The 13067-nt window shown below is 40.3% G+C and overlaps 1 protein-coding gene across 1 annotated transcript in view; it reads left to right on the top strand.

Annotated features, from left to right (window-relative positions):
- arhgap10 (Rho GTPase activating protein 10) overlaps positions 1–1280 on the top strand; it is a 270463-nt gene extending 269183 nt beyond the window's left edge. The window contains exon 23 of the mRNA XM_060926548.1: positions 199–1280. Coding sequence (XP_060782531.1) covers positions 199–299 — 101 coding nt within the window. The 3' untranslated portion in view covers positions 300–1280. The remainder of the gene's footprint in view (positions 1–198) is intronic.
- The last annotated feature ends 11787 nt before the right edge of the window (positions 1281–13067 follow it).

Genomic DNA, 13067 nt, shown 5'->3' on the forward strand with positions numbered 1-13067 from the left:
AACCCCTCTCAGTGAAGCTAATGTAGTCAGCGAGGCCTAGATATGTTCAGTGACTGTTTCCTTCTGTAGTGAGGAAAATGGTGTCGTGGGTTTTTTGTTTGTCGTTTGCTTGCTTTTTTTTTTTCCCCCATCTTTTACACAGTGATCATGCACTTGGTTCATGTTCAGAGTGTGTGACTTGCTCTGTGCTTCTCGCAGTGACTCCGTCCCGGGAACCCGGCTGGTTGGAAGGAGAGCTGGAGGGCAAGCGAGGCCTCATCCCTCAGAATTACGTGGAAATACTACAACAAGTGGACTAAGCTAAAACAAGAAAGGAAATAAATAAACAAACGGGAATTGAATATACATGGTATCCATGGTGCAGCCTTGACCTCTTCCCCAGCTTCCTTTTCTCCGTCTGTTCCATCAGTGACCCGTCGAAGGTATTTCTAGGGGTAGGTGTGGCAGCGTTCACGCTCCTCTAACCTTCGTCCGCTTTAAAAGCAAAAGCTTTTAAGCACGGTTTCAGATCCTCTCCCCCCCCTGCATGTTTTTTGAGTTTGAGGTTTTTAACTAGATCTAGTGCATGGGTGTATAATATTTTATATTATTTAATTAAAGCCGTTCGTTTGATTAACGTGTGTATGTGTGTTTGAACTCAATACGGTGTTATATAAACGCTCAAAGACGGCGTAGCTTTGTAAAGGTTCAAGTTTGAAGCACTCCGGCGTATGGTGACGTCGAGTCACGTATTCGTTCCGACGATTTGTTTTTCCGAGTTAAAACGCTGTGCCTTAATCTCACGACGCTTTTTGTGGCTTCGACGCTGTCCAGGAATCTGGATGGAGTTTTATTTTTACAGTATGTATGTATGTATGTAGTGAAGAACTGTGTTTTTCTATTTTCTATGCAAAGAAATGACTCTTATATCATCAGAATTTAATGCTAAATAAACCGACCATTTCAAGATGGCTGTAAATGCAGTATTGCCAAGTCTTATCCACACAGTCATGTGTCTTTTTTAAATTTTTATTATTATTATTATTATTATTAGCGTTATTCTCAAAAGGACGTTAAAGCCCAAGTGCATCCAGAGGTGGTTTGGACATTTAGTCTTTCATGCCACGATGCAATTTCTTTTCTCTTTCTCCTTTTTTTTTCCTTTCATCCCCCTTATGGTGTACATTTGTGACTGAGCACCATGGCAGTGATTTATGACTTGGCACTGCTGATTTTTTTTTTTCCATCTTGTTGGAGAAGCTGTCAATCAAAGTTAAACAAATAAAAGCTTTTTATTCCTCTGTCGTGTATTTTATTTTGTCACTTGACATGAAGTGTTTCGTAGTAAGCACGGCCAAGTTCGACTCAAGCTTGAGCTGGGTTTTTTCTTTCCTATTTAGGAAGCATTTTAGAAATAAATATCAGTCTGTTATTGATGGAAACATTACAAGAATGGAAACGGAACACCAGGAGTTGGTATTTTATCGGATATGTGACTTTCGCAAAGCCTGAATGATCTTAAAGCTATAAAGTGAAGTCGCTCGATGCTACACGGAGCCTAAAGAGATTTAACTTGGACAGTTTGGTCTTAGTATTGCACATTATGACAAATAATAATGCAAGAATTAAACATTTTTCACCGAAGGGATGTTTAGTTCTGCAGGTTGAGATGAATATTTAAGTCATTCCACCAAATCGGGTCGTACGTGAGCTGATAGCCGACGAGCCGATTGAGTGGAATAACTTTTATTCTATCCACATTTACTGGATTTTGAGAAACGGAGCATTTTTGTTTTTTGCAAATTGGATAAAGAAAAACGCAAGGCAAAACGTCCGACAAAATCATTTCCGCTTGGTGTAAACAAACCGGTGAAATGACGGGAGCAATTTGTGAAAAATGCTGCTATAATAATTCTTGGGGGGAAAAAAAAAAGAGATGTTCTTAACATCAAAAACTTTCATTCCGTATTTTTTGGGGTTTTGTTTTCAAGTCGAGTTTTTATTTCGTCTTTGACTGGTTCAGCAACACGTTCCACCATTTTGTTTTTCTCTACTCATGGTATATGAGCTGATATCTTATTAGTAGAGTAGCCAATCAGAGCACACGATTGCTCATATCCAGTGAATGTGGATAAATATATATATATATATTTTTTTACAGATTTCATTTAATTTTTATTTTACCTTTTAGCGAAATGTACCATTTTTCCTCCCTGTGTGCAGTACATTACACAAACTGTTCACATTTTGAAAGTATTTAAAGGAGCAGTCCACCATACTTCCATAATGAAATATGTTCTTCTCTGAATTGAGACGAGCTGATCCGTACCTCTCCGAGCTTTGCGCGACCTCCCAGTCAGTCAGACGCGCTGTTACTCCTGCTAGCAATGTAGCAAGGCTCAGCATGGCCAATGGTATTTTTTGGGGCTGTAGTTAGATGCGACCAAACTCTTCCGCGTTTTTCCTGTTTACATAGGTTTATATGACCAGTGACATGAAACAAAGTTCAGTTACACAAATTGAAACGTGGCGATTTTCTATGCTATGGAAAGTCCGCACTATAATGACAGGCGTACTAACACCTTCTGCGCGCTTCGACAGCGCATTGATACCTTCACTCCTGTTTTCCCCCTCTCCCCCGCAGGCTACTTGTCTTGGTGGTCACGTTGGTTGTATTGATGGAAGTTGGGGGGGGCGGGGGAGAGAAAAAAAAACAGGAGTGAAGGTATCAATGCGCTGTCGAAGCGCGCAGAAGGTGTTAGTACGCCTGTCATTATAGTGCGGACTTTCCATAGCATAGAAAATCGCCACGTTTCAATTTGTGTAACTGAACTTTGTTTCATGTCACTGGTCATATAAACCTATGTAAACAGGAAAAACGCGGAAGAGTTTGGTCGCATCTAACTACAGCCCCAAAAAATACCGTTGGCCATGCTGAGCCTAGCTACATTGCTAACAGGAGTAACAGTGTGTCTGACTGACTGGGAGGTCGCACAAAGCTTGGAGAGGTACGGAGCAGCTCGTCTCAATTCAGAGAAGAACATATTTCATTATAAAAAAGTACGGTGGACTGTTCCTTTAAATGAAATATTTTAATTATTTCTGGATTTAATTCCTTCTGAATCATTTTTGAGTAATTATTCGACATTTGAATAGATTGATTGATTGTCCTTTAGCTTTACCAAATGAATAAATATAACGTTTGGTCGTAAAACCTCGTTGAGGTGAGAGGACTGAGTATGGCTACAAAGATGTGAGAGATTTCCCTGAGTGAAATCTTGCTTTTTCTTCTTTGGTTGTCTTTGGACACAGTTCCTGTCAGTTTGAAAGTCTTCCAGTGTTTGTAGCTTTGTGTACGAGTGCATCTAAAAAAAAAAAAAAAAAAAGAGAGAATATTGTGAATAAGTTGAATATTTTCCATCAGCTATTTAAGAAAGTGAAAATGTAATATATTCCCCACTGATTACATGTTAACTAAAATATTTCATGCTTTTTTTTCCATTTAAATTGAGAATTATGGCCTACAGCACAACATTTAAAACACTCAAAAAAAAAAAAAAGAATATTTCATTGTGAGTTTATAAAACAGTATAAATACAGTGTATCTCTCGGTCTAGTTCAGTCCATGCAACCACAATCATGGGGAAGACTTCTGACTCGACAGTTGTCCAGAAGATGATCATCGACACCCTCCACAAGGAGGGTAAGCCACAGAAGGTCATTGCTGAAAAGGTTGGCTGGAAAAGGTGTGCAAGCAACCGAGAAGGCCGCAGCCTTGAGAGGATTGTCAAGAAAAGTTGATTCAAGAACTTGGAAGAGCTTCACAAGGAGTGGACTGAGGCTGGTGCATCAAGAGCCACCACACACAGACATCTTCAGGAAACAGGCTACAACTGTCGCATTCCTAATATCAAGCCACTCTGGAACCAAAGACAACATCAGAAGTGTCTTAACTGGGCTAAGGAGAGAAACCACTGAACTGCTGCTCAGTGGTCCAAAGTCCTCTTTTAAGATGAAAGTAAATTTTACATTTAATTTGTAAATCAAGGTCCTAGAGTCTGGAGGAAGAGTGGAAGGGCACAGAATCCAAGGTGTTTGAAGTCCAGCGTGAAGTTTCCGCAGTCTGTGATGATTTGGGGTGCCGTGCCAGGTCATCTGCTGGTGTTGGTCCACGGTGTTTTTATCAAGTCCAAAGTCAGCGCAGCCGTCTGCCAGGAGATTTTAGAGCACTTCATACTTCAAATCTGCTGACAAGCTTTATGGAGATGCCGATTTCCTTTTCCAGCAGGATTTAGCATCTGGCCACAGTGCCAAAACTACTACCAAATGGTTTGCTGACCATGATGTTACTGTGCTTGATTGGTCAGCCAACTCACCTGACCTGAACCCCAGAGAGAATCTATGGAGTATTGTTGAGAGGAAGATGAGCAACACCCGACCCAAAAATGCAGACGAGCTGAAGACCGCCATCAGAGGAACCTGGGCTTCAATAATGCCTCAGCAGTGCCACAGGCTGATCGCCTCCATGCCACGGCGCGCTGATGCAGTAATTCGTGGTAAAGGAGCCCCAGTCAATTACTGAGTGGAGAAATGAACATACTTTTCAGAAGTTGGACATTTCTGGATTGTAAGTCTTTTTTGATTGATCTGAGAAAATATTCTAAAAATTTGAGACACTAGATTTTTGATTTTCATGAGCTATCAGCCATAATCATCAAAATTAAAACAAAAAAGGCTTTCATTGCACTTTACGTGTTATGAAGATGGAATGTCCGAAAATTTTTACCTTTTTGCATTGAATTATGAAAAAATGAACTTTTACCGACATTCTAATTGCTTGAGATGCACTCGTATGCAGGTGTGTGTGAACTTGCTGTGTTCCTGTGAATTCTTTCTTTTCAGCTGTTTCATCACATTAGTGGTGCTACTATCACCTCGCAGAATCCTGGCACTCCAGATATTACAGGTGCCTGCCATTTTCCACGCTATAATACTTCTGCATTGTGTAGATACTTTTGAGGTCATTTTTACTTCATTACACATTTCGATTATCAATTCTCAACCAGACTCTAAAGAGAACCCTTCTTAATCAGGCTAACACCAGATACTACACTAAGTAACTTTAAAAACGCACATTGATAAAACTTGCTGAATTCGTGCTGAGTTTATCTCAAGAAGAAAAGAAATATATCACAATGGAAAAATAACTTCGTTCCGCCCGAATAAGTTCCAAATCTGTGCTCAAATCAGAATTTAAGGGAGTTGTACTCAATAACGTACAATATGACTCGGGTAGTCAATGACATGGACAGGCTTTAATTTTCAAACAAATTTTGCGTACACTGTACACACAAAATCTTGCCTATAAATACCTGGGGGAAATGATGGGAAAATTGTCATTATTGAAGATGCCACGCCTAAGCCAAAATCAACGTGAACAGGCCATCGGGATGTTGCGTGCCGGAAGTACACAGACAGAGGTCGCCCGGCACTTTGGTGTTCGTCATTCGACCATTTCCCGTTTGAGTCAGCGTTACAGACAGACAGGGAGCACCAGGGATCGTCCACGCCCTGGTCAGCCTCGAGTCACGACGCCAGTTCAGGATCAGCACATCAGGCTAGCTCACCTCCGTGACAGATTCCTGACCCCCTCAGTCACTGCTGCTGAGACCCCTGGACGACACAGACCCAGAATCTCCAGCATGACGGTCCGAACATGGACCAACTGTCACTTTGAATTTTTTTATTGTGAATTAATTCTTGAGTTTGACAATAAATGTCCTTTATCGATGTTTCAAGATGTGTGTGCATTACATACAATATCATAAATTTCAAATATATGCATGGATCTAAAGTGATATCGTGTTGAATTCCATTGTGCGTTTTTAAAGTTACTTAGTATATGATGATAAATCATTTCTCTTCTCGAACTGTGTACTATAGAGTCAAATAGTGAATTGTCTGAGCAGGAAGTTGACATTATATTAATGGCATTTAGCAGATGCTCTTATCCAGAGCGACGTCTAACAAACCCAGAGCAGCCTAGGGAGCAGTTGGGGGTGAGGTCCAGCCATTCCTGCTGGCCCAGGGAATCGAACCGGCGACCTTTTGATCCCAAAGCTGCTTTTCGAACCATTAGGCCATGGTCTCCCCCAAGTTGAATATGAGCATCATTTGAGTTTTAACTTCAAGTCTGTTGTATCAAACAAAAATTATAAACTGTTCAATGATTGTGACTTGAATGACAAACTAATGATGATGAATATAGGAGAGAAGCCAGCAGTCACTCAAAAAGAGTTGCAGGATGACCTGAAAGCAGCAGTTACACAGAGAAAAATAAGCAGTGAACTGCAATCATCTCCATTCCTCCACCTCGTGCAAAATTCCCCTGCTGAAAAAGAAGCCTGGAGATACACAGGTAAAAGCATTTATTGTGGGACTAATGTTTGTGAGTCCTTTAAACATTTTTATATTTCAGCAAAAGTATGACCAGAGAAGCAGCCCCATATCATGATGCTCCCACCACCATGCTTCACTGTGGCTATAGTATTATTTGTTTGTTTATTTGCGCTAGCAGCGGTAGCACAAATTGTTACTCCCACTCAGGATCTTTCTACTTCATAATCATCCTAACATTTTTTAGGATCCTACAACCCCTGGCAAAAAGTATGGAATCACCAGTCTTGGATGAGCACTCATTCACACGTTTTATTCTGTAGAACAAACTCAGATCACAAACATGATACAATAATAAAGTCATTCCAAAGTGCACCTTCTTGGCCTTCAGAAACACTAAAAGAAATGAAGAAAAAGCATTGTGGAAGTCAGTAAATGTTACTTTTATAGACCAAGCACAGGGAAAAAAATATGGAATCACTCAATTCTGAGGAAAAAAATATGGAATCATGAAAAACAAACAAAAGATCATTCAAAACACATCACTAGTACTTAGTTGCACCACCTCTGGCTTTTATAACGGCTCGCAGTCTCTTAGGCATGGACTTGATGAGTGACGAACAGTATTCATCAATCTGGTGCCAACTCTCTTTGATTGCAGTTGCCAGATCAGCTTTGCAGGCCGGAGCCTTGTCGTGGACCATTTTTTTCAATTTCCACCACAAGTTTTCTATTGGGTTGAGATCTGGACTATTTGCAGGCCATGACATTGACTGGATGCGTCTTTCACCAAGGAATGCTTTCACAGTTTTTGCTCTATGGCACGATGCATTGTCATCTTGGAAAATTATTTCATCATCCCCAAACATCTTTTCAATTGAAGGGATAAGAAAACTGTCCAAAATGTCAATGTAAACCTGTGCATTTATTGAAGAAGTAACCACAGCCATCTCCCCAGTGCCTTTGCCTGACATGCAGCCCCATATCATCAAGGATTGTGGAAATTTGGATGTTTTCTTCAGGCAGTCCTCTTCATAAATCTCACTGGAACGGCACCAAACAAAAGATCCAGCATCATCACCTTGTCCAATGCAGATTCGTGATTCATCACTGAAGATAACTTTCATCCAGTCATCCACAGTCCATGATTGCTTCTCCTTAGCCCATTGTAGTCTTGTTCTTTTCTGTTTAGGTGTCAATGATGGTTTTCTTTTAGCTTTCCTATATGAAAATCCCATTTCCTTTAGGCGATTTCTCACGGTTCGGTCACATACTTGTACATTGACTCCAGCTTCCTCCCATTTATGCTTCATTTGTTTTGTTGTACTTTTTCGGTTTTCAAAACATATGGCCTTAAGTTTTTTGTCTTGACGCTTTGATGTCTTCCTTGGTCTACCAGTACGCTTGGCTTTAAAAACCTTCCCATGCTGTTTGTACTTGGTCCATATCTTAATTACAGCTGACTGTGAACAGCCCACATCTTTGGCAACCATGCGTGAAGAGTTACCTTCTTTAAGAAGTTTGACAATCCTCTCTTTTGTTTCAAGAGACATCTCTCTTGTTGGAGCCATGATTCTTGCCAATCCACTTGGTCCAGCAGCCCTCCAAGGTGTGATAACTGCGCTGTTTCTAACTGCAGACTAACGAGCAGATCTAATCTGAGGCAGGTGTCAATTTAGGGAAAGGAAATTGACTGGGTGAGTCCTTATTTTCTACCTGAAAATTGAGTGATTCCAATGTATTTCTTTATTTTAGTGTTTCTGAAGGCCAAGAAGTTGCACTTTGGAATGACTTTATTATTGTATCATGTTTGTGATCTCAGTTTGTTCTACAGAATAAAACGTCTGAATGAGTGCTCATCCAAGACTGGTGATTCCATACTTTTTGCCAGGGGTTGTATTTCTCCCTCAGTTTCCAAACAATCACCAAATTTCACATGAACCTCTGGGCTGAATTACATTGCTCTGACTTTTGGTGTTGATCTGGATCACCAAACCAGAATGATCCATGAAAAATAGGATTTTTTTTTCCAATCATTTATAACACCGTCAATTTTCATGAATTTTTTTTTTGTTGTTGTTCAGGGCGGCAGGGTGCAACTTTTTCTCACAGTCATTCTCTGTCTCTTAGTGTTTTCGGATCTGTAGGGTATGGTGACCAGACGTCCTGATTTGTAACAGCTAGCGCAAATTACTGTCACTTTAGTCACCGTCTCGATCTGGTTGTTGTTGTTAGTGTTATTATTTTGCACAAACCTTTCTCCAAACATGAGCTGAATTATTTTCAAAGGGTTTTTTTTTTAAATCCCCTGCCCAAATGAAGTTCGGCAGAGGATATTGAAACAGGTTCCATCCATCCATCTGGTCACGTTTTCATTTCCGGGCCATATCTTTAAAATTACTGAAGATATCTTCATGAAACTTTGTATACAGATCAAGTAACACATGTGAACTGGTGCCTTTTGCTATTTCGGATTTTTGGTGAGGGGGGAAAAAGTATTTTTCAAATTTTTACATAAACAGATTTTGACTTGGTTTCTTTGAGCAATGTTCATTTCCAGAGCATAAATCCCAAACTATTCATGATACGGATTTGAAACTTGGTATACATGTTAACAAGGCGATGTAGATGTGCCTTTTCATACTAAGAAATTTGAGAAGTTTTAATTTTTCATGTTTCCATGGAAACAATTTCAGACTTAGTCTCTCAGGTTAGTCTTGGGGGTAGGTTTTGTTCCCGAAGCAGAACTTGAAAATTATGAGTGGTATGGTCTTGAAAGCTGGTATGTCTTGATTAAGTAATGTATATGTGCCTTTTGATACTTAGAAATGTGAGAAATGTTCATTTTTAGCTCACCTGGACCAAAGGTCTGGTGGGTTTATGTCACGGGCTGCTGAGGTCAGTGTAAAGAGGTGTAGGGTTGGTTTCCTGCAGCAGAACTTGAAAAATGTGACAAATAATATCTTGAAACTTGATGATATATATTTGGTACATAGGGCGGGGGATATAAATGACTGTCGTCTTTTGTTCGCTTGGGTTTTTTATTTTTTGAGGGGGGGTTTTCTTCTCATCAGAGGATGTGGTTTCAAGAGTTCTGGTCAGACGAAACAAATAAAAACCCTTTGGAAATAATTCAGCTCATATTTGGAGAAAGAAAGAAAGGTTTGCACAAAAAAAACCCCAACAACCCACCATAGCCGCCACAGTGAAGCATGGTGGTGTGAGCATCACGAAATTTGGACTGCTTCTCTGCAAACAGTACTGGCACATGACACATAATCAAAGGAAATGGGAATAGACCTGAGAATTTAACATCACACGGCTGTGATGGTAGGAGTGAGGTTCCAAACACACTTGACATCATCTTAATTGTACGATATGCCAGAAATAATTTGCCAGTGTAGCTATATATAATAATAAAATATAACAAATGGACAGCTAGCATAATGTCAGCTGACTAGCTAGTGATGTTCTTCGGTTTCTTCTGTTTGATCTACATTGACGTTAAATGATCCGTCTTTAAAGAGTTTAGAAAAGATGCACAAACCCCGATTTTAGTGTGTGTTATCTTCGAGTAAGTTGCTCGTGTAACAAACTAAACAAATACACAATTTCACTGTTTTATTGCTGCTGTTATTAGTTTTTCTGACTCTCTGGTGAACTGCCTCACTCAGTTTCCCTGCAAGGCCTTAAACATGTTATTCCAAGTTTTTTTTTTTTTCTTTTTTCTTTTTTTTTTCCTCCTTATGGGGCAATTCTGCAAATAGCTCCACTGTGTCACCTCCAGCTGTTTTCAGTTTCCATGTGCATGCAGAAGCTCGGGTCATCTCGGTACATTGTACTGTACAGGATATGAGCCACTCTCCTTGACACACACATGCAGAACGCCACCCCTGTAGCGCGAGTGTTTTTTTTTTTTTTTTTTTAATCCAAGTGGTGTAGAGTACTGTGTCCCACAGGACTGCAGCTGCCTCACTGCACTTCTCTCCTGATGTGGGTCAGTGGTGGGCTGAGCGTCTGGTCCAGATGGGTTGTACGCAGGTAGCCATTAGCAAGAAAGAGTATGGGCTTTGACTTCATGTCCTAGACTTCAAATGAACCACAGGCTATAACATAAACCAGGATTGTTTCTCTACTGTGAGGAGATAGATAGACGGACGGACAAAGGCACATCATTTTGGTTTGCGCTTTAATTCAAAAAGTGATATTCTATCAAGAAACCTTAGCCATGAAGCTCTACCCTAAATAAATCTGTCCTATTGTAATGTATGTAGTTTGGAGAGTTTTGCATAAATTTAGCCAGTTTTTTTATATATACTGTATACTGCCAATCAAAAAATTTAAAAAAACACGCACTGTTTTCGCACTTAACAATTTTAAACAGTCTAAAATGTGAAAATCTAACCAAAGTATTTGAGATTTTGTAGGTTAGAAATGTTCAAATTTTTCTTTCTCCAGAGACACTATCATCTTTAATTGAGCTGCGGGGTTGTTGTTTTTTTTTTGCAGTAAAATGAACATTTACGCGCACATACAAAGTGGCAATGGTTCATCTGTCTGTCTTTGTCTTCTCATTTGTTGTTTATTGTACTTGGATATCTCATTGTTTAGATAGCTAAATGTCTACATAAATAGCTATTGATAGTTATTTATATACCTTGTTTTGTTAATCATCTTATTTCTGGATAAATGTGGCATTTTTCTCAGCATCTACAAATCACAACTGCTTAATATTTGGTTCCGAGCTTCAGCTTGGGGTGCTATACCATGTATACCGTTTTCAGGTCTGTCGCACGTCGACTTCCTGTTGACCGACTGAATGTATTTACGAAACACACAGGGTGGATTTACAAAATTTTCGTAACACTTTTTTCAGCAACTACAAATCGCACCTGCTTGATAGTTGGTACCGAGCTTCAGCTTGGGGTTCTATACCGTATATACCGTTTTCAGATCTGTCGCACATTGGCTTCCTGTTTACCGACTGAATGTATTTACGAAACGTATAGGTTGGGTTTTGACGCTATTTCAAGAAGCAAAATCCTGTTTCAAAATGACAGTTTACCAGGATGCTATGTGAAATCCCCGGGGAGAGACACTGCTCTTTACTTACTTGTTTCAGGGTTCATTATTTGTTGAAGTCAACATTCCTATTCCTTCGATTGCTTGCATTCTGATATGAGCGGGTGGGGTGGGGGGGATACGTAAGTGAGCAGTCACTCACAGTTGATCTTGTTTTTCAAGATACTGGTTCAAGAGAGTCCTGATTTGTCAAATCATCGTGCCACACAACACATTTCAGGTCTTGGAGATCCGTCGCCATGTTTAATTGGAACGATGGCATGAACTTGGTGGAAACGCAGACCATTCACAATTATGTTTTGCTGAATTTTTTTTACAGAAAAACAAATCACTTCTATTTTGCGCAAAACTGCAATGTAAACCCGTCTTATCTCCCTCTGATTTGAGCTCGACTCGAGGACGAATCCGTACGAAAGCACCATTTGACTCCACTGCAGTGGAAATGTTTTTGATCCCGTCTGTCTTTCTTTCTCTGCGCTGTTCCTGCTGCTACAGTGGGCGCCATGTCACCTTGTGGAAGTTTCTGTGTTTCCTGGAAGCAAAAACTCTGGAGTGTGAAAAGGAGGCAGGCTTTTGGATAGTTTTTTTTTCCCTTGTTCCTAAAAGAAGAGTGAAATGTTTTTTCTTCATCTTCATGTGTCTGTCTCTGAGTGATTAGTGCACAAATCACTTCCAGACTTCTGACTGTGTGTGTGAGAGAGAGAGAGTGTGAGTGAGAGAGACTGTTATCACATTGTGTTGCACTGTTCATATCATTAGCATGCGGAAGTCTGTGAGGTCGCTGTGAAAGTGTGTGTGTTACATAATTATGGTGATGTAAAGTTGAAAAGAACTAATAGAGCTGATGATGGGAGGTGGGACGGACTAAAAATAGGCAGGGCATCAGGCGCTTACATAATCAAACGAGCAGAGCTAATGAGGTGGGCATTCTCTCTCTCTTTCTCGTGCTCTGTCTGTCTCCTCTCTCTTGTGCTCTGTGTCTCTGTTTCATCTCTCTGTGTCTCTGTCTCGTGTCTCTCTCTCTCTCTCTCTCTCTCTCTCTCTCTCTGACTGTGTGTCTCTCTCTCTTTTGGTGTCTCTCTCCCCACTCCGTCCCCTATCCCTCTCCTTCCCTCTACCCACCCACTTCATCTGCTTGGGTTTGAGCCTCATCTTGTCATTTCTCTCCTCTCTCGCTTTCACTGTTGCTCTTTTTGCACTCACATTCTCTCTCTCTCACACACACACACACTCACACACACTCTGTCTCTCTCACACACACACTCACTCCACTCCATCCCCTATCTATCTCCCTCCCTCTTCCCACCCATTTCATCTGCTGAGGATCAAGCCTCAGCTAGTCATTTTTCTCCTCTCTTGCTCTTTTTGCACTTGCATTCTGTCTCGCTCGCTCGCTCGCTCGCTCACACAGTGGATATAGTGTACACACCCCGTTAAAATTAAGTTTTTCTGATGTTTAAAAAAAAAAAAGAGACCACGATAAATAATTTCAAAACTTTCCCTACCTTTAATGTGACCTATAACCTGTACAATTCAACTGAAAAACAAACAAATCTGTTCAGGGGGGAACAACATGAAGAATTTTTTTTTTTAAAAAAGATGCACAATTA

The sequence above is a fragment of the Neoarius graeffei genome, chromosome 7, assembly GCF_027579695.1.
Source record: "Neoarius graeffei isolate fNeoGra1 chromosome 7, fNeoGra1.pri, whole genome shotgun sequence".
Classification (NCBI taxonomy): Eukaryota; Metazoa; Chordata; class Actinopteri; order Siluriformes; family Ariidae; genus Neoarius; species Neoarius graeffei.